The sequence below is a fragment of the Cucurbita pepo genome, chromosome 18, assembly GCF_057944985.1.
Source record: "Cucurbita pepo subsp. pepo isolate OVF chromosome 18, ASM5794498v1, whole genome shotgun sequence".
Classification (NCBI taxonomy): Eukaryota; Viridiplantae; Streptophyta; class Magnoliopsida; order Cucurbitales; family Cucurbitaceae; genus Cucurbita; species Cucurbita pepo.
The window spans coordinates 7,539,376-7,562,089 of record NC_141815.1 but is presented as its reverse complement, the minus strand read 5'-3'; the positions used below and the strand labels follow the sequence as shown (position 1 = coordinate 7,562,089).

Below are 22,714 nucleotides of genomic sequence, written 5' to 3'. Positions count from 1 at the left end.
TTTAGTTTCTTTAATATGTAAAGATACTTATACTTTAAAATTTATAACAATTCAGTGCTTTTCGTGAAAAATATTTTAAAGATTTTTTTAATATGTAAATTATTAAATTGATTTATAAATTAAAAATATTTATAAATAATAAATACTGAGTCATTATATGATTAGAAAAAACGGTACATAATGGAGAAATTTATTAGAATAAAACCAAAAATAATTGTATGAAATAAATTAATATCAAATTTCTATATAACATAAAGTTTTAAATACGATGATTATCTCTGTCCTTTTGTAATTAAAAATATATTTTAATATTTTTTTTGGAATTAAGATAATTAAATAGTTAGGGAAAATTTGTAGTCAAAATAAGTATGTTTTTTAAGATTAATTTGGTGATGACAATCTCGGCGGCCGTGTATGCTAAGAAGAGTGGTTACGCGCCTAAAGTGGGCGCGTGAGATTTTGTACCAATAGAAACCAAGGTACATTGAACCTGGACTTCACCAAATTGGATTTTTTTTTATAAAAAAAAATAATAATAATTAGGGCGGTTCAAGAAATCCGATGACCGGTATAGCCCGACCAACCTAATCGAACTCGTATGGTTTGAGTTGAATTATGAACTTATTTGAATTGGATTGGTTTAAGAATGTCTTTTAAAACTATATCGGATTGAACCGAACCAAATTAATTGGGAAGGTATGTATTCTCATTGATATTGATATGGATACAAGCTACCGCTAATACGTACATATAAAAATATAAATAAAGAATATTAAGATATAGTATCTAATATATATTATATAAATAATATATCTCAACATAACATCTAAATTTATAGCCCGAACAATTAAGTTGAGTCTAAAAAAATGTGTCAATCGGACCCAATTCAACTCGTGAAAATTCTGAATAATTATTTAATGCCAATTTTTAATTAAATTATTGGGATAACTATATAAATAGACGGTCTTACTCTTTATCACAAAAGTCTCGACTTGATTACTTTCACATTTGATCGAACATATTTAAAAATAAAAATAAAAATAAAAAACTAAAATCAAATTAATTGTTTATAAAAATAAATCTATAGTAATTAAATGTAATTTAGAATAAAAATTAAGTGAATTAACTTTAAATATACAGCTAATTTACTACAAATATTTTCCTTTTATAGTAATTGAAAATTTATTAAAATATAACCGACCAATTTAGACTATTTAACCCAAAAATGTGTTAGATGTTTTTTTTTCTTCGATTTTGGTTGGGTTGAACTTTTGGAAAAACGAAAATTCAGTTTGATTTGCAGGTTGACATTTTTTTGTCGGGTCAACCTAACTAATCTGAAATAAGATTACGACCCAACCTTAGTTTTACAAAAATTAAGAATATTTAACATTTATAACTCTAGGTGACTTATACACTCTGACGTGTAATATTTGATATTTAATGTAACATATATTGTTGATAAGTATGATTTTTTTTAAATAATTCAAAAAAGGAACGATCCGACAACCCAACCCAACTCAACCCAATCTAAAAATAAAGGGTCGAGTTCAATTGTGAACTTTATTTGAGCTGATCAGGCCACCAACCCAACCAATGCAAAATTTCGGGTTAGTTTAAAAGTTTTTTCCAACCTAATCAACTGCAATCTATGTACACCCCTATTATTAATCTCATCAGTTAGCTCCACAAACGTGCAAAGAGATAGAGAAATAGATATCGAGATGGGTTAAATAGTCATTTCATAGTTATTATTATATATTATTTTTAATTTAACAAGAGTAGAAAATGACGAAAATTTAAACATCTGATCCCCTGATAAAAAAAAATATCTTAACTAGTCAAGTTATGCTCTCTTGATCGAGAAAATGTTTTAACCGATCAAATTATACTAAAGTACGTCGTACTGGTTGCTGATCAAGATTGAACTTGGGTTTAACCAACCCTTTCATAAACACGCAATACCTATTGATGATCAAGATTGAACTCGAGTTTAACAAACCCTTTTAAGAACAAGCAATACCTGTTGATGACAAGATTGAACTTGGGTTTAACAAACCCTTTCACGAACAAACAATACCGGTTGATAATCAAGATTGAACTCGGGTTTAACAAACCCTTTCATAAACACGCAATACCTATTGATGATCAAGATTGAACTCGAGTTTAACAAACTCCTTCACGAACAAACAGTACCTGTTGATGACAAGATTGAACTCGGGTTTAACAAACTCTTTCACGAACAAGCAGTACCCATTGATAATCAAGATTGAACTTGGGTTTAACAAACCCTTTCACGAACAAGCACTACCGGTTGATAATCAAGATTCAACTCGGGTTTAACAAACCCTTTCACGAACAAGCAATACGAACTCGGGTTTAACAAACCCTTTCACAAACAAGCAATACCTATCAATGATCAAGATTGAACTCAAGTTTTAACAAACCCTTTCACGAACAAGCAATTCCTATTGATGATCAAGACTGAACTCGGGTTTAACAAACCCTTTCACGAACAAGTAATACCCGTTGATGATCAAAATTGAACTCGAGTTTAACAAACCCTTTCACAAACAAGCAATACCTGTCAATGATCAAGATTGAACTCCAGTTTTAACAAACCCTTTCACAAACAAGCAATACCTATCAATAATCAAGACTGAACTCGGGTATAACAAACCCTTCCACGAACATGGGTTCTCGAGCTTAGGGGCTAAACACCTTAAAAGAAGTGGAAAATTGAAAGGAAAATGTAGATTCAAGCAAATTCTTACATCACTAGTTGACCTAATTAATTGATTATATACACACAATCACACAATGAGGTCCTCAACCAAGACCCTTTCTCCTCTCTAGAATGAACTTAGGTGGGTCTTCTCTGCACTCAACTACCCCAAAACAGATACCCTTAACATGAACATAAGTGTTTCAAGAGGCACTTTCAGACCCCACCATTCTAATCCTGGCTAGCCCAAAAGCCAAAACATCTGTTCTACAAACCAAATCATATTCAAAAGTGAAGTAAAAAGAAGAAAAAATTCAGAGTTTCTTCCATCCAAATCAACAAAATCAATCAGCTTCCAAGGTTCGTGATTCATCTACCTTCGTTCGTTAGATGCAACGATCCGTCTCTCATTAACTTTAAACTCAGACTGTTAAATCTTTCTCGTGAGTATTGTCTCGAAGCTTTTCTCCAATCTGTACCCGCTTTCATCATAGCTGCAAACTCCTCGTAGCTTATACGCCCGTCCTGAAGTAATGAGAAGGAAAGTGTTACATGTGTAGGTGATGATCGACGACATAAGCGTTACAGGAATAAAAACTGACCTTGTCTGTGTCCACATCATGCATGATGGCATCGATAACCTCCTCGATGTTGGTCTCGTCTCCGTCATTAAGCGCATTTCTTAGCTCTTCAATCTCGATGTAGCCGCTCTTGTTTTGATCGAAGAATGAAAAAGCTTTATGTAGGTGTTCATCATTTGCCATCTTTTTAAGATGGACCGAAACAGCGACGAACTCCGCATAATTCAATGTCCCATCACCATCAAGATCAGCCTGCCAAGAGTTAAGTTCTTTAAACTAAGATGATGGATAATTGTGCAGAGCTCAAGGAGCAACCAGACTCAGATCCCGGGATTAGAAAGAGAAGAACGCTTACCGATTCGACGAGTATCTGTAGATCAGCGTCCGGGATCTGCTGGCCTAGCTTCTGTAATCCTACACGAAGCTCCTCGAGGTTTATCTTACCTCTTTTGCCAGTATCCATCATTTCAAATGCCTCTTTGATTCCAGCCACTTCCTCAACTGATAAATGCTCGGCAATAACCTATTATACAATATAATTCAAGTTTTGATATCAAATTTCCCGCAAGAATTTCCAGAAACATAGCAAAGTGTTCTTTGTATTCAAGATATTATTACCCGTAAAGCTCTTTTCTTCAGCTTGTTCATCACAGAAAACTGTTTTAGCCTCGCTTTCACAGTCTCCCCCAATGAAACATTCGGCGCCTTTTTGGCGTTTTGTAACCAGGGATGTTCTACATGTTCATAGAAGGGAAAATCATTTCGTAGTGAAGCAATGAATTGAAAAGGCTACATATAACGGAATAAAATTAGTACCGAGCACTTCTTGAGCGGTGAGTCGCCTTTTGGGGTCGGGATTAAGCATTTTCTTCACTAGGTCCTTTGCATTGTCGGACACTATAGGCCAAGGGTCCCTCTTAAAATCGATTACCGAGCGAATGATAGCCTGTGCAACCCCCTGTTCGGTTTCTGCTTGCAAAATATGAAACAGAAAATGGTCAAGATCTTCAAATACACAACGTTCTTACGATATGGAACACAATTTTTATATACATGAAGTTTTTATGATACGGATCATAATCAGGCTAATGGAAAACAAAGGATTCGAATCAAGAATGACGGTTTTTTTTCAAAAACAAAACTTATGGGAAACAAACCTGCCCAAAAAGGTGGGACGCCACAAAGTAAAATATAAAGAATGACCCCGGCACTCCAAACGTCAACTTCTGGACCGTAGTTCCTTTTCAGGACCTCGGGAGCCATGTAATACGGACTTCCAACGATTTCATTGAACTGCTCACCTAAAGGAATTGCATATTTGTTATACTACTTGCAGATGTTTATAAAGAAATGAAAAGAAAAGAAAAGAAAAGAAGATGCATTACATGAAAGTAACTATGTATTAGAAAGGCAAAAAGCAGCCGTGCTGAATGGATCTAGTCTAATACCAGGTTTGAAGAATACCGACAACCCGAAATCAATTGCTTTTAATGGAGCTGTTTCCTTCTTGTTTCCAAAAAGGAAGTTCTCGGGCTTGAGATCGCGATGCATAACACCGTGTTTATGGCACATCTGCATAGAAAAAATACATGTAAGTGTATGAGCAAATCATACAACTTCTCAATAAGCTCAATTAGAATAGAAGCATTGTATCCAGAGAGTGCAGTAATCGTGCAGGTGCATTGTGTTCAAGTCGAAGACACGAGACGGATATAAAACACTTCTTTCACTCGGTAAATAGGTGTTTTAGCAGCAACAAATAACATAAGAAAGTGAACAACTCGATAAATGAGGTGACATGGTCTTTCTAAGGAATTGGATATGTTGCTTTAGGGAGAGTGTATCTATAACAGCCCAAACCCACCGATAGCAGATATTGTCTACTTTGGCCCGTTACGTATCCTCACCAGCCTCACGTTTTTAAAACACGTCTACTGTGGAGAGGGTTTAGTGCTACTCCGACCAATGCCTCAGGCTTTCCCTTCCGAGCTTCCCCTCAAGGTTTTAAAACGCATCTGCTAGGGAGAGGTTTCCACACCCTTATAAAAATTGTTTCATTCCCCTCTCCAACTGATATGAGATCTCACAATCTACCCCCTTCAGAGCCCAACGTCCTCGCTAACATCCGTTCCCCTCTCCAATCGATGTGAAATCTCACAATCCACCCCCTCCAGGGCTCAATGTCCTCACTGGCACACACCGCCCTGTGTCACCCCCCTTCGAGGCTCGATATCCTTGCTGGCACACCGCTCGATGTCTGGCTTTGATTCCATTTGTAACAACCCAACCCCACCGCTAGCAGATATTGTCATCTTTGGGCTTTCTCATCGGGCTTCCCCTCAAGGTTTTAAGACACGTATGCTAGGGAGAGGTTTCTACACCCTCATAAATAATGTTTCGTCCCCTCTCCAATTGATACGGAATCTCACACATATACCTAAATTTTCATTGATGCATAACTAAACAGTTTTGTACCATGCTTATTAAACAAATATTGGACGATTTGACAATAACATAAGAAAGTGAACAACTCGATTAACGAGGTGACACAATCTTTCTAAGGAATTGGATATGTTACCAAATCCGTCCTCTTGTCCACTTTCTTCTCCCATCTATTCAACACATAATGCCAAATCAACAAATATTTCCCCAATAAACATCCCAATGCTATCATTTTGTAAACAGCTATCAAAAATCAGAATCCGAAGTTTACGACATAAATTAGAGCTTCCTAAAGTTCAGATAACGAATAAACAGATCTACCGAAGTTCAACGACTAAACTAATAATCAAACAATCAAAAGCATTTGTTATCAGGAACCATTGAACCTTATTCAAAACAAAGAACAACAAGAACAACCACATAAACAAGAATGTTTCACCTGCACAACTTCAACAATGGTCCGCATGACAGCTGCAGCTGCTCTTTCCGTGTAATGACCTCTCGCAACAATCCTATCAAACAGCTCCCCACCTTCACAAAGCTCCATAACAATATGAACAGCATATTCATCCTCATAGGTATCTCTCAATGACACAATGTTCGGATGCTTAGGCAAATTCTTCATAATTTCAACTTCTCTCCTCACATCCTCAATATCCACAGCAGACTTCAGCTTCTTCTTTGATATCGATTTGCAAGCAAGTTTCTCTCCAGTGGTCATATCAGTACACAAATAAGTTATCCCAAATTCACCTCTTCCAAGCTCGCTACCCAGATCGTATAAGGCAGAAATGTCTCGACCCGTTGGATCTTTCAACACCCAGTTCCCACCACCATTGCCATTGCTCACTACATAATCCGCTGCAAATGGGTTCGACTTCTTGTTCTTCCCCTTGTTCTGCTGCCCTGATGGAGTAGCCGGCGTAGCGCAGCAATTCCCCATGAATCAAAGCAGATCCTCGAGCTTTCTAGTAACAACGAATAAAGGGGGGAAAAGGGAAAACAGATCTCGATGTTACGAAAACAGGGGAACGATTAAGACAGAGCAAAAGGGGAAACGAGATTTTAGCGAAGATATTAAGAGGGTATTTGAAAGCAATATGTTAGGAACAAAAAACGCAAATATCTTCTAGAGTTATCCATAAGCGAGAAGGGATATTCTTGTAATGGTCCAAACAAAAGGGAGTGATGGAAAACAAGCAGGTAAAACCTCCAAATAACTAGGAATGGTCTAAACATTTGTTTGAAGTACAAAGAACAGAGAAATCCCAGAAACCTTACCTGAAATCCAGATCAAATTTCTTTGAAAACACCCAGAAATCGAAATGGGTTTTGTCTGAATCTGTTGAAGAACTGAAGGGAAGATGAGATTGAGAGAGTATTGAAGGGGAAAGGATAAATAAGGGAAAAAAGTTATTCAAAAGTGTGAATGTACCATGGGTTCTCTGAGAGAGAGAGGTCAAAGCTCATTTTCCAGACCCCCTTCTCCTCTCTCTCTCTCTCTCTCTCTCTCTCTCTCTCTCTGATTCTCTCTCCTCGATTCAATGAAGAGATAAACCCTTTTCTTTTTATTCCTTTACTCATCAATGGGTCAATTCTTTTCCCTCCCTTCTTTTTCTTTTTGTTTTTGAAGGATGGGTTTCAAGTTTTGTTTTTGTTTGCTTGATCTTGGTGAGGATGGACTTGAAGGTCTTAGCTAATGAGGTCTCAATCAAGGTCTTAGCTAATGAGGCATGGAGAGTTTTGAAAAATCTTAATTGAATGATTAATGAAATCTGGTCTTTGATGGCATTTCAAGACCCTTGGGGTTACCTACACCTTTGTCCTTTTCAAAGTCCTAACCCCTTTACCCACCAAGATAAGGCAAACCTGTTGAGAGTTCAATGGAGTGGGTTTGGCATTACGATTGGAGTAGTTCTTGGTTGGTTCCATCCATAGATACTAAGCTTGTATGGATCTTTGACTATTTGGAAGACTTCCTACATGTATAGGAAGGTTGAAAATTTCTTTGTTTGTTGGACTGTTATGTATTGCTGTCATAAAGTATCTACTAACAAGAAAGTTTCACACTCTTGTGAGGAATGTTTCGTTTCTCTTTCAATGTGAGATCTCACAATCCGCCCCAAGGTGTTTACTAGGAAGAGATTTCTACACCCTTGAAATGTTTTGTTCCTCACTACAAGCAATGTGGGGCTCACAATCCACTTCTCTTGGGCCCAGCGTCCGTTCTCCCTCTCCAACCGACGTGGGATCTCACAATTCACCCCCTTTGGGGGCCAGCGTCCCAACGTCCGTTCCCCCTCTCTATCCGACATGGGATCTCACAATCCACCTCCATTGGGGCTCCACGTCTTCATTGACATATCGCCTAGTGTCTAGCTCTGATATCATTTTTAACATTCCAAGCCCACCACTAGTAGATATTATCTGTCTTGACCCGATACATATTGTCATAGCCTCAAATTTTATAGCGTGTCTACTAGAGATAGGTTTTCATACCCTTATAAGAAATGTTTCGTTCCTTTCTCCAACCGACGTGAGATCTCACAATTCACCTTTGTTCCGACTCTTTCACTAACATTATCACGTTAAAGGTGACATTCAAGAACTAAGGATCTCCAAATAAATGTGGGGCTAAATAGCTAACAATTGTTCAACAAGTGTGCACTTGGTGGAGTTTTTTGGACTTTTCAAATCCAAAGTTCCAACCTTTATGCAAACCAAAATGTGGACAAAATCCTCTTGCTTTGGTCACACTTTGCAAACTACTTTTTGGACTTTTTTGTCCTTTAATTTTTCCTTTTTGTTTTTTCTTTAATAATATGCATTAAATTTATCCTTTTTGGTGCATAAATATTTTTTAATTCTTTTTTTAACCGCCCTGAAACAAATATCTAAGGAAAACTCGAGCTCTATATTCATTTTCGTTCAGTTTTGTGGCTTCGTCAGACCTTAAGTGAGGTTTACCTTCGTCAAACGAACACAATTCATGTGAAATCTAAGCTTATTTGGCCACACATGTTATGCATGCGTGCATATTCTTGCCTTTACACTAAGAAGCTAAGTCATCTAGCTTGACCTTGCCTCTACTCAGTTTCAAAGTCTTTCACATGCAACGTCTCATCTCATGTTCTCATCTTGGTTCCCAATAGCAGACCTTCATGTCATGATATCATCCCAAGTCCTGAGATGTCATTGGCAATTGGGTTACCTAGACATGTCCATCGAGAATGGACCCATATGTCGTTCATATATCAAGGCATCTCGAATATTCTCCATTTGGATTCTATCGAGACATTGGACCCTCTTGTGTCCATGCTAAATCATTTATGAATTATGTACCAGATAGCAAGTGCATATACCAACCTCCAATTCATGGGCAAGGGCGCAATTTCGGCACATCTAAGTTGTCTGATACTGTCATTGAAAGACCCATTTTAAAGGAAGTCGCCCAAGACACTCATCTCGCAACGCTTGCCCTCATTGTGACACACATATGTGTCACAGGGTAACTCGTTTAGGCTACAGGGTCGAGGAGTGATAGAGAGATGATACCATGTTTCCCTTTGAGATACATTATGAGACATTTTTTGTCTAACAGAAGTAGACATGACATTGGAGAACGATCATACGGTCTCTGGAAGTGTTCGTCCGGTGTCTAATCGATATCAAATTTTGCAAGCATTCATATTTCATATGAATGGACTTAACTCCAGAGCCGCATGCCCAAATTCCTTTAAGAATTCCAACTTTTGAGGTTAAGGCTCGAGACCCTACCTGGCCCTTATCAAGTCTATATTTGACACTCATGTCAACATCGTTGCCTCTATCTTGCATATGCCTCAGCTCCGCATGCCCACTTCATTTGGTGTGTTGGACGATGTACTGTCTTCCTCGATCGCATCATGACACTCGTCTTGTCTCAGACCTCGCATGGTCGGTTGGACGCCACTTTTATGTCGCCACCATGTCATGTCTACAAGTGAAGGTTACAACCTACTCTCTTCATAATATGATTGTGATACATACCAACGCCAGTATAGTCTATAATATAACGAGAAATTGGAGGGCTTGCTTGAATACCCTTCCTACTCGTGAAAACCAAAATGGAAGCAACCTTTCTCATCGAGGTTGCCCCTTACTACCCGTGACAACCTTTCTCAGTAAATGGAAAAAGGGGTAATAGACATGTCACTGGAACATAAGAAAATGTCGGGGCCATCAGATGCCGAATCCTGGACATGAATCGTTACAGGCAGCATGTCATGTCATCTTTTCACAATATTTAATAGCGTGGTGGTATCGTCTCTCGCGAATTAAAACAATATTAATAATATATAATAAATTTTAATAAAATGTTAAAAAATTTATAGTAAATCCCAAAGGTTATGAAATATAAAAAGCAAATGCAGGTAGGTCAAGATGCTGAAATGGCAGAATTTGATTGGTTGGGATGAAGAGATGGCAATGCTCTGAGAAAAGAGGGTGAAAGTGAAGAAATCGTTTTCTGATCTTTTTTTTTCTTTTTCCCTTTCTTTCTTATTAACTTCACGAACGTTCTACAAATTTTCTTCGCGATCAATCGCATTCACAGCGGCGAAGAAGGCAACGGGAAACATCAAAAGATCCCATTTCTTTTGTTTTTGAATCAAATCGGGCTGTGAGATGAGGAAAACCGGAGGAACCGAGAAGAAGAGGGTCAGAAGGCAATCAACTGCTGTTCAAAATGCTGCTATAGATCCCAATTCTGATACCCCTCCTAGGGTTTGCCTTCTTTATCCCTCTAGATTTGATTTTGTTTTCTGATCTGGGGTTTTGTTGCCTTCAAGAGGGTACGATGGTTTCAGTATGATTCTTTGTTTGATTGTTTGAAGACCCAAATGGCACATTCATGCCCGCCCAGAATGCATCTCATTGATGTGTTTATTGGACATGTTATATGAGTTTTTCTTTTGGGTTCTTATATATGTATATATACTGATTTTCCGAGAAATGGTTGATCGGCGTGAAGTTCGCATAAATTTGCAATTCTTGATTTGAAGTTTCTCGATGAGAAATGGGTTGCGTGTGGCTGGATGAATGATTAAGTGAGCATTCTTTGTTTTGGTTTCTTATCAAAGAAAGAGAAGAGGATTGATTAATGTGCATGCATTGATAAAGGGTTTTTGTAGTGCTCAGTTTTGCAGCTTTGTAGTTTAGGAAGAAGAGCAACTAGGAGCTCAAATTGTAAAAGTAGAATAGTCTAGGCCTCAATGGATCAGATCTGCATTCACCTGCATGGGCGTTGTTAATTGTTATTATATGGGTTGAATTTAGAAAAGTATAGCTTGTGAGGTTCCATCAGTCTGAATCAGTTGCAATTTAAGAGTAGTGTTTTATATCGAGGAATCCTTCCTCAGTGGTTGTGAATGACTGATTTTTCTCAATCTTTTCGACCTTAGTCCCGTACATAGTATAAAAAATAGAAAATGACAGCGTGATTGTTATGAGGAAGGGTGAGAAGGGGATTGATTGATTGAGTTCATATGAGTTAGACGAGAGTGTAGGGAAAATACGTGTACTTTTGCTTCTAATAAGTTCTTCTAACCTCTATTTAGCATTTGATTCAGCTGCCTTTTGGCTACCAATTATATTTTAACTGCTTTCTATATTATGCTGAGTTCATGTCTTTGTGTGCTGGTTTTTGGTAATTTTTCCAATTTGTGAAGGAAATTTTCAATAATTTTCAAATTGCTGCAGGTTATGAACTGATTGTTGGTGGCTGTACATGTTCTTTCTTTTATCCAATTATAATTTATGAATTCAGTGACTGTTGTGCATATGCTGTAATAGATTGCTTCGTGTTTGTATCCTCACCATTTTCTTAAAATCAGGATTCTACATTAGCTTATTTCATTTTGGCTGTTGTGGTGATCACACACTATAAATTCGTAATCTTCAGAAACAAGCTGCAAGGAAGGATGTGTTTCAGTTGTTTGCTGAGAAAGTGAGAGACCACAAGGATTTAGAGTCAAGATGGGCTGTTTTACAAGAGACACGTGTCGAGTATTTCCGAGGCAAAGATTTTGTTGGTCTTTTGAGAAATCATCCAGAGGTCAAGGATATTCTCGATTCAGATAAGAATTTGGAAACTGAAGATATTGGCAATGCATTGCTTAGTAAGAATCTCTTAGTTCGGTGTGATCGTGTGGTGAAAACTGTTCGTCCTGGAAAGAGAAAATTGTCTACATGGCCAGCGCATCTGGAGATATTCCCGGTGTGAATTTTTTATTCATTATGTATTTATTTTAAAGTTGGAGGCCTCATCCTCTCTACTTGATCATATAAATTTGATGTTTCTTCTAACTGTAAATATATAGTTGTAGAATTCTCTTTAAGGTTATACTTAATTTCTAAATCAATGTACGTCATATTAATAAGAGTGCGTTTTTGAGAAACAGTTGTATTGAACTGTGAACCCATACAATTATACAGAAGGATGAACTGGGGTTGCTCGATGAAGTCGAGAAGGACATAGAAGCTTTAAAAAAAAACAAATATTAGAACCCATAGCCCAAAGAAAGGGCATCAAACTTCCATAAATATTCCTTACTTTCAAAAATCCAAACCCACAAACTAGCAGATGGAAAAGATTTGATCTAGCCATTCTCTTTTCTATTAAATAGAGGATTTACTTGCTGACATAGGTAAGTGTCTAAATTCAGCCATCTTGATGCAAATTTTAAGCATTTGAGCAAGGAACTTATTTACCATCCTGTTCCATAAGTTAGTTTAATATCATGTTCTTTCACCAATTTTCGGTTTTGAACGTGCAACTTACTCTTGCAGGATCAGGTGTTCTCCGAACATGATGCATTTTTTGCGTGGACATTTGTTAAGCGGAGGCCATTTTGGCAGACACTTCTGTCGTTTTGTTGGCCTGTGTTGACTCTTGCAATTTGCTTGTTTCCTGTATATCCTCATCAATGCAAGCTTTTGATTCTCTACTCATGCGCTGGGGTTCTGCTTCTTATACTCTCACTTCTATTATGTAGGTCATACAATCCCTTTCACTGGCTTATCTTTGTGTTGTTCTTCATTTATATATCAATATATCATTTATATGACTTCGTTAATCTGGTGAGTGCAGCATGAAGTATTATGGTAGGATGATATCACCAAGTTCTTATATGTTTCATGCTTCTTGTCTATGTTCGAAGCACCTTTTCTTTTTTTTTTTTTTTAAGAATTTTGCAAGTGATTGGGTCCGTTTAGGTGCATCTCGGCCATGTTAGCATCAAAAAGTTATATTGTTGGATAGATTGTGTGAAAAGGTCGGAAAATGAGTGCAATTTCTCTTTCAAATTCTTCATTGTTGTTTGTGGTAGCTTGGTTGATTTGTTGATTTATTGTGATTCTTCTTTGCATGTAGAAGAGTGAAATTCACTTTGCTAGCACACTAAACGTGTTCTCAATTGTTTTAGAGGTCCCAAGGGGCTTGAGCGTTAGCAATTTGATGCCTTGTATTGCTCAAGTATTGGAACTTCTTTAGCCTTTACTATCAGAGTGTGGTTTTTATCAAGTATGGCTTAGAAACATTCGTATTTGATAGTAATTGTGGTATTGATGAATTAAATATCACCATTTTTTGGTCTTCCATTAAAGCATTTCTGGTAGGGTTCTTTCTTCCCGGCCCACAACGTTTGATGTTTTCATTTAAATTTGCAGTGAGGGCAGCAGTATTTGGTTTATCCTATATTCTTCTTGGCAAGCGCATGTGGTTTTTTCCCAATATTCTTGCCGAGGAGGCGACCTTGCGAGAACTATTCCGTTTTTGGCCGAGTAAAGACGAAGAAGAGAAACCGAAATGGACAACCAGACTTTTCTATGCAATGGTGGCTGTACTGATCATACTGTTGATGAGGCATCATGCTCCCGACGAGGCTGCCCGAGCAAGGTTAGTTCCGTACCTTTCTAAACTTCCATACAACTTAAGATATGGTACTGAAAGAAGTCTATACATGACAATTTACGACAATCTTTTTCAAAGCGACCGAAACTATAGAGTAGTTTAGAATGTGGATCAGTTGCTCTTTGGTGTAGCTTAAGAGAATACGATTTGATAACCTACTGTTAACTGACTTAAAACTTTTGTTTGTTATGGGCATCTGCTTAACCGCCATGCTTAACCGCCACGCTCATCGCTAGCAGATATTGTTTTTTTGGGTTTTTTTTTTTTCGGACTTCCCCTCGGTTTTTAAAACACATCTTAAAAATCTTGAGGGAAGGCCCGAAAGCATAAGCATATGAACAAATACTACTTTTCTGTTTTCGTCATGAAGTGCATTCTCTCTTGCAGATACCAAAAGCGTGTTTCGAATATCATTGATGATGTTCTCGAATGGTCTCCAAGACTTGCTCTCTCTGGGATGATGGAGAAGCAACAAACAGTGGTCAATGCGACAAAGTCGAACCCGGACACGGCAGAGAACCAAACAGATGACATTACAGATCCAGATTCTATCCCTGACCAACCTGAGCCTGAAATTATCGACAAGTAGAGCATTCTGATCGATATTATCACGAACGTGATCGTATACATCATTAGAGGTCTGTTCAGTCTTTTGAGGAAGAGAAGAACCATGGTAAACGTGTTCCTATATGAGCTTTGTTTTGTTTTCTTTTTTGTCTAAAAACAGTTGATTTTTGTTAATTTTAACCTTTTTTAGGAGTCACAGAAGTTGGTTTATATCCAAACTAAAGTGAGCTTTTTTTACTAAATTCTTGTGGCAAATGCTCAAGGCAATCGGTTTCACTAACATTAAGTTGCTTTCACCTCGTCCTGTTTTCGGTCGTTCCTCGCTGAGTGTGAGATCTCACATCGGTTGGAGAGGAAAACGAAACATTCTTTATAAGGGTGTAAAAACTTTTCCCTTGCAAACGTCTTTTAAAACCTTAGGAGGAAGTCTGGAAGGAAAAACCCAAAGAGGGTAATATCTGTTAGCGGTTGGTTTGGGTCATTTCATCGAGTCTCTCTTTATTTTATCAAATGTCCAGATTTATACCGTTCTTCCTGTCTCTCTTCTTCAATTCTCCCTCATAGACGTACACTCATAGAAGGATCAGTTTCAAAATTACTTGAAATGTTGTTGGTTATAAACACTTTCGAGTGTTTGGTCCAAGTCATCGACAGACTTAGAGTTAGGTGGAGTGAGCTCAAATGTCTTACTCTCCGTTTGGCCTCACAACGATGACGACCAGAGAGTTTACCAATTTTTTATTGGAGTAACATACCAACTTTAGAATTTCAGATTAAACAATCGCACCCTAAACACATATTATTTACCTCCACGATTCCCAGACTAAACAACTCCTCTAGACGTAATAACTATGCGTAACATCCAAAAATGTCATCTTTTATTTTCATCTAATAAATGTTTTAATGCTTTACATCAAATTGTAAGTTTTACATACTAATAGTAAAATATGATAATATAACAATAGAAACTCATGTATCACATGGTGGTCGTCTTTTTGGATGATCTCCACGACGAAATCAAGGTACACAAAAATGTGGTTGATGAGGAATTATATCATCAATATCTTGTGAGTGGCTGAAAATGGAGATGGTACGTAATTATCTTTAGTATTTCGAGAACTTAATGCAATGTTCATTTGAACTTTTGATGAGTGTATATGAGAAATTGAAATCTAATCATTAACGGTAGGGTCTTAGTGTGGCTCTGAAATACTTTCAGTTTGTCGTCGTTGACATCTACGATGAACTCTTCTCCTATCAGAGAGTTATTAACAGTTGCTTGCACCTAGAAACTAACAGAGGTCAAGGAGGTCAATTTTGTTCTACTGATGTACATCTTGAACAAAATTATTCTACACACAAAAAGATGTAAATATGATGTTAAAAGTAGTCTCTACGATACAAGTGTAGTCTCCGTCATGTGTGTTACCTCATTGTGATTTGAGTCATACTAATATGCATTTGACATAGTTGACCTATCTACTATATTGGCTAATAGCTAGTACACAATGGTCACAACATGTACGGTGTCACAACCTCACTGAGAGAGGGCGCCACATGAGGGCCAAATATTGAGAAGTATCATGATGCTACCAAGGAGGATGGTACATCATCCAACACACGAAGAGTATGCATTGAAGCTAAGTCGAGTCATACACAAAGTTTGAGAGAATGACAACACGAGTGTCGAAGACAAATTCGAAAAGGGCCAGTAGGACCTCTGACCCTAACCTCAAAAGTTGGAGTTTCAATACGAGTTTTGACATGCGACTCAAGAATTTAGTCCGTCTATGTGAAAGATGAAAGCTCACAAAATTTGGTTTCAATCAAATACTTGACAGACGATGCACGAGGCTATATGTCCGCTCGTCAAAATGATGTCTACTCGAGAAGGACTGAAAATGCCAAAAAATCACTATAGGGGGAGGCACAGTGTGAGTTCTCCACCACCCCCGGGCTTTATGGCCTAAGCGAGCTAACCCTATGGCACTTTTATATTTGGTGATTCATCTTTCTATCAAGTTTTTGAAGAAAGTATATCTATATGAGTTTAGTATATTTAGGTATTGAAATTCTTAGACAAGTGATATTAAAAAATGAGAGAGCTCATTTTATTTATTTATTAGTTCTCGAGATTATAGAATAGAAGGAGATTGAAGAGAAACCGATGGAATGTAAATAAATAATTTCCAAAAATGCTAAAGATACTTAAAAAAAAAAAAACTTTCGAAAGTTCTAAAATATTATCAAGACGAGGTACAAAGTTAAAGAGTATAGATAACGGTTTTCGTTGTTGAGCACTAAAAGTAATCCGCACCAATAATCTGTCAACCTTCCATATTAAAAACTAAAATCTTTAAAGCGTAAGCTTTGTGAATAACAATCTATAAGTTTCCTAAGCCTTAAGATTCATTTAGCTTCACTCTACTATACAATACAAGAGGTCAAAGTTCCCACAAACTCTGTACAAAAAAAGGCAAACAAGAAGAGTGGAATGAAGAAAGCTCTTGGACTTTCAACTAATCCTTTGAAGTCATCAAATCCTGCGAGTCACACACATATCATTCCACATTCTTTCTTTTATCACCCCTTCAGAACAACAACAGAACAAAGCCAAGAATGATTTGCCGCCTAGCGCGCTTGCCAGGAACGCAGTAATACTTCAACAGACAAGCAAGAACAAGCGATCGACGATCCCCCGTCCCCCCGATCCAATTTTGGTCATTGTCTTGGCGTTCACCTCCAGTGGCTGGTGCAGGTTGCTACTCAGAGGCCTTGATTGTCAAGGAGCTTCCGTGCTGCTGTTCAGAACTCTCCTTTCCATCAGCTTCATTTTTCTTCGCAAAACGCCCTCCACTGCTCCTCGACCTTCTTATGGCATGCTGGTGTCTAGACTCGTGAAGGTATGGCTGTCGAATAAGAAAAGTGAGCAACATCGCCAAAAAAGATGGGCATCCATGTTTATTAACCAAACTGCTGGCACTTGATTGATTGAACTGGTTTAATTAGCATACCGAACCACGACTGAACAAGAACATGCCAAAGGGTGCCATGAGATATTGAACATGATCCAGTATAAGCTAAACTATATCCCAATACTACCTATCAATATTGTCTATCAGAGAAAAGATCAAGCATCAACCCTCCGTCCACACACAAAAACAATCCAGTCCAACAAAAAGATACAAAATCCACCTTTCTAGCTTTTATCAACTTCTTTTCAGCCTCGGCTTTTGCACGTGCTTGCCTTCGCCTCAAAATTCCTTGGTATTGCTTTGCATTCACGAAAACGGGGTCTTGTGCAATCTCAATGGGCAATGGCATTCTAGCATGTGGCGCTCCGACCATAGGATAGCCCTGTCCATGACAAAAATAAACTAGAAAGCATGAAAATTCTGTTAAGACTTTATGCAATGGAAACATCAGCTCTCCGTGTATGCTGAAGCTATATTAGATATAACAAATTATCACATGGTACATTCCTTTTTGGGTTACAAACTACACAGTGAGAAACAAAATTTGAATGAGGAAGTTTAAATTTTAGAAGCATTGCCCTTCGACCTAATCATGGTCTGAAGAGAAATGGATGTAAAAGTGTAGGTCTTAATCCAAATCATCAGCATAGACCATTCAACATTCAGTATAATATTTCATGAAACATTCATGAAAACGACCTCGGAAGTAAAAGAAAAAAATTAACTGATGTATGACAGCAAACAAATTGCATTCTACAGGTTTGGAAGCACAAGCACCATTTTTCATGAAAGTTGGACCAAGAATGGGACTTGAAATTCAATTTCTTGGTAGGGTCGAGAGTCCTACATGTGTGAATTAGAAGTGCCATTTTGATTTTGATTTAAACATCTATGTTAAATGAGCAGAGCCAAGTAATTGTAGAGATAATGACGGTGAAACCAGTCTCGGGTTTGTATGAAGTTGAGATAATTACATACCACGGGCTGATGACCATAGAAAGCCATCATTCCCCCATAATATGGATCCTGATAGGGATTTGATGCACAAGCCTGCAAACGTATGTCAAGAAACACAAGAAATTCTTCAATAATATTATACAATCGTAACTTGGCCATTGGAATCTAAGAATCCGGGACTAGAATCACAAAAGTTGTACTAACAAGATAAAGAGTTTTCTAAGACTGGACAGCAATTGAACTTACAATAGAGTGACCAACAAGTTCAAGTTGTGTCGACTGTGTCAGACATTCACCGTGCATAGCTGGCAAATTGGAAGAGACATGCTGCATCTTCTGAGCATCCTGTCTGTAGCTTCCCGCTGAAATCGTTGAGATGCGCTATTGTTATTCGGGCATAAACAGCCATATGAAAATTTTCTTATTCTGCACGTTACTTCGTTGCTATTTTTAAAATAATTTACAATGTAACAAAAGTATATCACAATATGGTAAGCCTAATAATTATCAATGCGCGTTTTGATGGTATTCTAAAGCAGCCATCGAAACACAAATATATGAAAACAATAAAGGGTCAAATAATTCTACCTAAGTTAACTTTTGACTTCCAAAGTTGTTATCTCAAATTTCACAATAACACCTTCAAATAAGTTCATATTCCACATTGTCAGGCACAAAACAGAAAACCTCAATGACTGTGAGTTGCTTATTGAAGAGGGAACTTTCTCTAACAGATATGGGTTAAAGATGTACCAGAATGAGGAGATCCAGTAGCTTGCACTTCTTTGGAAACATCATCTTCTTCGTCGTTTACATCATTATTAGACACAGACTGGCCATCATTTGACTCTGAACCACCATTAGGGAATTCAAGAGAAGTCGAACTGGAAGCATTTCCCCCAACCACAGGTAACGGAAAAGGACTGTACCCCATAGAACTGCACCAGGGTTCATAATAGATAGTCGTGGATGGAGCACCATTTGGATCAGATTGGAGCTGATTATTGGTTTCTGACTTTGACTGCATACCTTCAAACCCTTTGAAACAAACAAAAGAGCCTCAAGTTCTCAATTATCAACGTGTAAATTTTGATAACCAACAGTTAAAAAAAAAAAAAAAAAAAAAAAAAAAAAAACCTTTGCTAACTCCAGTAACAATTTAAGTATTATTCCATATTAATTGTAATCTTAGCTTCCAATATCATCCATGATCCGTTGTTTCAATTTATGATAATCATAAATTGAAAGCTAACACAAATCCTTGTCATAGTCCAAAACGGTAGAACCCGACCTAGTTACAAGGTAGTTGGTGAGCACTTAAGACTCTTCGGTCTCTTTCTTTGGGAAAAAGTTTTCTTCTCCCTCTACTTTTGTAAGGCAAGGAGTAAAAGTAACTGCAGGAGACGTAAAAAACATGTTTTCCATGATTCAGCCTGTATAATTACACCTTCCCAATACCATTGTTTTTCATGATTCAATCCTGTACTAATACATCTTTTGAATACCTTTTGACTAAATTGTTTTCCACATCTCTTCTGTTTCATGTAAGATGAATGACTCAATTCGGATTCCTGGATGGCTACAATAACCCATTTTTCTCCTCTCTCTCTCTCGAGCGCGCACACACACACTCTCTTTTCCTTCACATCTCTTGAAATTTAGGGTTTAATTGTCCATAAATTGATTAGACGATGCAGGGCACTTAAATTGTGGCAACAAAAAGGCACAAAAAAAAAAAAATCCAAAATGCAGCTCAATAAAATACTATTAACCATATCATATCGTTCGGATTCGCACCAAACGCCTTATTCCCACCAACAAAACCAGACCAAAGAAAGCTAACCCAGAAACTATTCCGAGTTAAAATCCAAATTAATCACAAAGCCAATAAGCTTAACTTATAGAGCATGCTCTTACGATCAGTTAATACCAGATGAAGAACAAGTAAAACCTGAAAGATCATAACCCTAGAAAATTTATAAAGCTCCACCTTGCAATAAATAGAACTATTTTCTCTAGAAAGTTGCTCTCCAACATCCTAGCTTCGTTTTAAGAACCAACAGAACATAGTACAAGGTCACACATACTTTGGGAATGATTATAACTAAAATAAACAAATAAAAACAAAGCAGAAAAAGTGCTAATCTCAGGTGATAAGTACAAAAATATTCGTTCACTGGCATCCAGAAAGTTACATGCACTAAATTACCATCAACAGCAAATCCTATTTCATAAGCTAAGACTGAACTATACCACCAGATGTGTGTTTCTTGTTACTCAAATTATGCAAAAGTGACCTACCTAGAATCAGGAAATCCAGACACAGAAAAAAGCAACAGGCACAAATTTTCAGTTCCTTTATCCATCAACATCTTCAAAACCTGTGATCATCTGACACATGTTATCTATCCAGTAACCACGCATAATTTTTTTTTTCTTTAAAAAAAAAAAAAAAAAAAACCCTCAATCCTCCGTAAAAGGAGCTAAACAAATAAGAAAAACAGAGCGTCAGAGGAATTCTCATCCGTAACACATCAATCAGCTTTCAACTCCCATAACATCATCCATCCAATTTCCCAACAATCGCAAAATCAAAACCAAATCTGAAACCATCAATCACCCAAGAAACCCTAAAAAAGAGCAAAAGAATCCCAACACAAACGAATTGCGCGAATACCCTAGAAATCAAACACCAGATATACATACATAGCAAGCCAAACGAAAGAATCCAAGAAAAATAGCTTACCGGAAGGAATTCGAGCAACGTTCAAAATCTGAAAGGAACAAAGAGAATTCGAAGAATTAAAGAAACAGGGAGATTGAAATTAGTCCCTTTTTGATGAATTGAAAAAGCTGTGAATTCCAAAAATGAAAAATTCTCAGTAGGAAGACTCAGTTTCAACTTTGAGGGTTTTTAAATCACAAAGCTACGGATATGATAATCTCACCCACTGTGGGACCTCACCCTCTCTTCTTCTCTTCCTTCCTTTGTCTTTTTTTTTTTTTTTAATTTATTTATTATAAATATTGTTCCTTTTTTAATATTAAATTTTCATCTAAATTAAATCTTTGTAATAAAATAATTTTAATATACAAATAAATTATAGGAATATTATTTAGTTAATTTATCCTAACTTTTCAAAATAAATATCTATATAATTTATTAAAAATATTTAATTATAATTATGGGTCGGATTTTAATTTTTTTTCGACAAATCCAAAATTCCGTGTTGTTGGGTCAGTAACCTAAATGACCCGAATATGATTCACGACCCAACTAACCCAATCTATATTTTATGATTTTGGTTGAGTCGTAGAATTGTTTTTTTATTATTTAAAAAAAAATCTTGCATAAATGTCACATTAATAATAAAATATTTCATAACTTAAATATCAAATATTCACGAGTTATAATACGATCACTGCTAACATATAATGACTCGGGTAACAATTTAAAAAGTACGATAAGGTTAGATTGGGTTGGGTTGCGTTGTGCATCCTATTTTTCAGATTGTTTAGGTCAATTCGACTAAAAATGCTCCGTCTCGGGAATTGAATAAAAAATTTCAATTCGGGTATAATTTGAGTTAGATAGATGAACACACGAAAAAACGTGTAATTACGTTAAAAATTAGAAATAGATAATGATTTTTTTCATACCAAAGTTTGTAAGAAAAAAATTATTTTTATTTTTATATTTCTCTCCTTGCTAATTTAATTTTATCAAAATGAATTATAAATTTGAATAAAAGCTATTAAATTAATATTTTATTTGTTTATTTAAAATATGTGGCTGTAATGAACCTTTATATAATAGGATATATTGGGATTTTTTTTTTCTTTTTTGGAAAATATTTATTTAAGATTTATGGTAATAATAATAAACCTTCAATTTCCTTTTGTAGCTTTGTATTTAAAGTTTTTTTTTTCTTTTTTAAATAAATAAAGGTTTCGTGAAAATTATTACAGTCCAACCCTACGGGTCGGGTTGAATTGGGTTATGAAGTCTATTCGGGTCGTTACAACTCAACCAATTCGAAATTTCAGGTTAATTTAGAAAATCAAAATAGGATTAAAAGACCGTCGTAATAATTTAAATAATATTATATTTGCAACTTTCTAAGATTTGTATGTAAAAAAAAAAATTAGGGTGCGGATAGAATGGTTGGAAAAATCTTCCGGACCAACTCAAGTTGGTAACACGAATAACTCGAGTTCACAACCCAACCCTCTATTTGAGTTAGTTTGGGCTTTTATGCTGTTATTTAATTGTTTAAAAAAAAATTATTTATCTATTTATATTAACAATTAAAATCTCATAAAATTCAAATACGTAACATTTACAAGTAGCTCGGTTACAAATATTAAATATTATTAATTTTTATATCACTAAAATCCGTTACAAATATTAAATATTCTTAATTTTTATAATAATATTAGAAGTAAGGTAGAGTTGGATTGTAACAGTTAATCGAGTTTATCCATCTGTGAACCGATCCAAATATTTTATTTTTTA

The 22,714-nt window shown here is 36.5% G+C and overlaps 3 protein-coding genes across 4 annotated transcripts; 1 reads left to right on the top strand and 2 right to left on the bottom strand.

Moving 5' to 3' along the window:
- Nucleotides 1-2,732: 2,732 nt before the first annotated feature.
- On the bottom strand, nucleotides 2,733-7,298 carry LOC111780258 (calcium-dependent protein kinase 8). The gene is made up of 9 exons (XM_023660607.2): nucleotides 7,030-7,298; nucleotides 6,188-6,716; nucleotides 4,755-4,878; nucleotides 4,464-4,607; nucleotides 4,123-4,275; nucleotides 3,925-4,040; nucleotides 3,662-3,829; nucleotides 3,328-3,558; nucleotides 2,733-3,250 (listed from the first exon to the last, which is right to left on the bottom strand). The coding sequence occupies exons 2-9, from the start codon at nucleotides 6,689-6,691 to the stop codon at nucleotides 3,095-3,097; spliced, it is 1,596 nt and encodes a 531-aa protein (XP_023516375.2). The 5' UTR covers nucleotides 6,692-6,716; nucleotides 7,030-7,298; the 3' UTR covers nucleotides 2,733-3,094.
- Nucleotides 7,299-10,215: 2,917 nt separating this feature from the next.
- LOC111780532 (uncharacterized) lies at nucleotides 10,216-14,508 on the top strand. Its single transcript, XM_023660957.2, has 5 exons — nucleotides 10,216-10,512; nucleotides 11,690-12,004; nucleotides 12,577-12,778; nucleotides 13,456-13,684; nucleotides 14,087-14,508. Exons 1-5 carry the CDS (start codon nucleotides 10,414-10,416, stop codon nucleotides 14,286-14,288), a joined length of 1,047 nt encoding a protein of 348 aa, XP_023516725.1. The 5' UTR covers nucleotides 10,216-10,413; the 3' UTR covers nucleotides 14,289-14,508.
- Nucleotides 14,509-16,603: 2,095 nt separating this feature from the next.
- Nucleotides 16,604-21,103, bottom strand: LOC111780392 (nuclear transcription factor Y subunit A-1). 2 transcript variants are annotated; one of them, XM_023660775.2, is made up of 7 exons: nucleotides 20,945-21,103; nucleotides 20,500-20,579; nucleotides 18,952-19,236; nucleotides 18,445-18,560; nucleotides 18,220-18,291; nucleotides 17,462-17,623; nucleotides 16,604-17,175 (listed from the first exon to the last, which is right to left on the bottom strand). In XM_023660775.2, exons 3-7 carry the CDS (start codon nucleotides 19,223-19,225, stop codon nucleotides 17,029-17,031), a joined length of 771 nt encoding a protein of 256 aa, XP_023516543.1. In that variant the 5' UTR covers nucleotides 19,226-19,236; nucleotides 20,500-20,579; nucleotides 20,945-21,103; the 3' UTR covers nucleotides 16,604-17,028. The 2 variants fall into 2 exon arrangements, with proteins under 2 accessions (XP_023516543.1, XP_023516542.1); XM_023660774.2 differs by lacking the exon at nucleotides 20,500-20,579.
- Nucleotides 21,104-22,714: the final 1,611 nt, after the last annotated feature.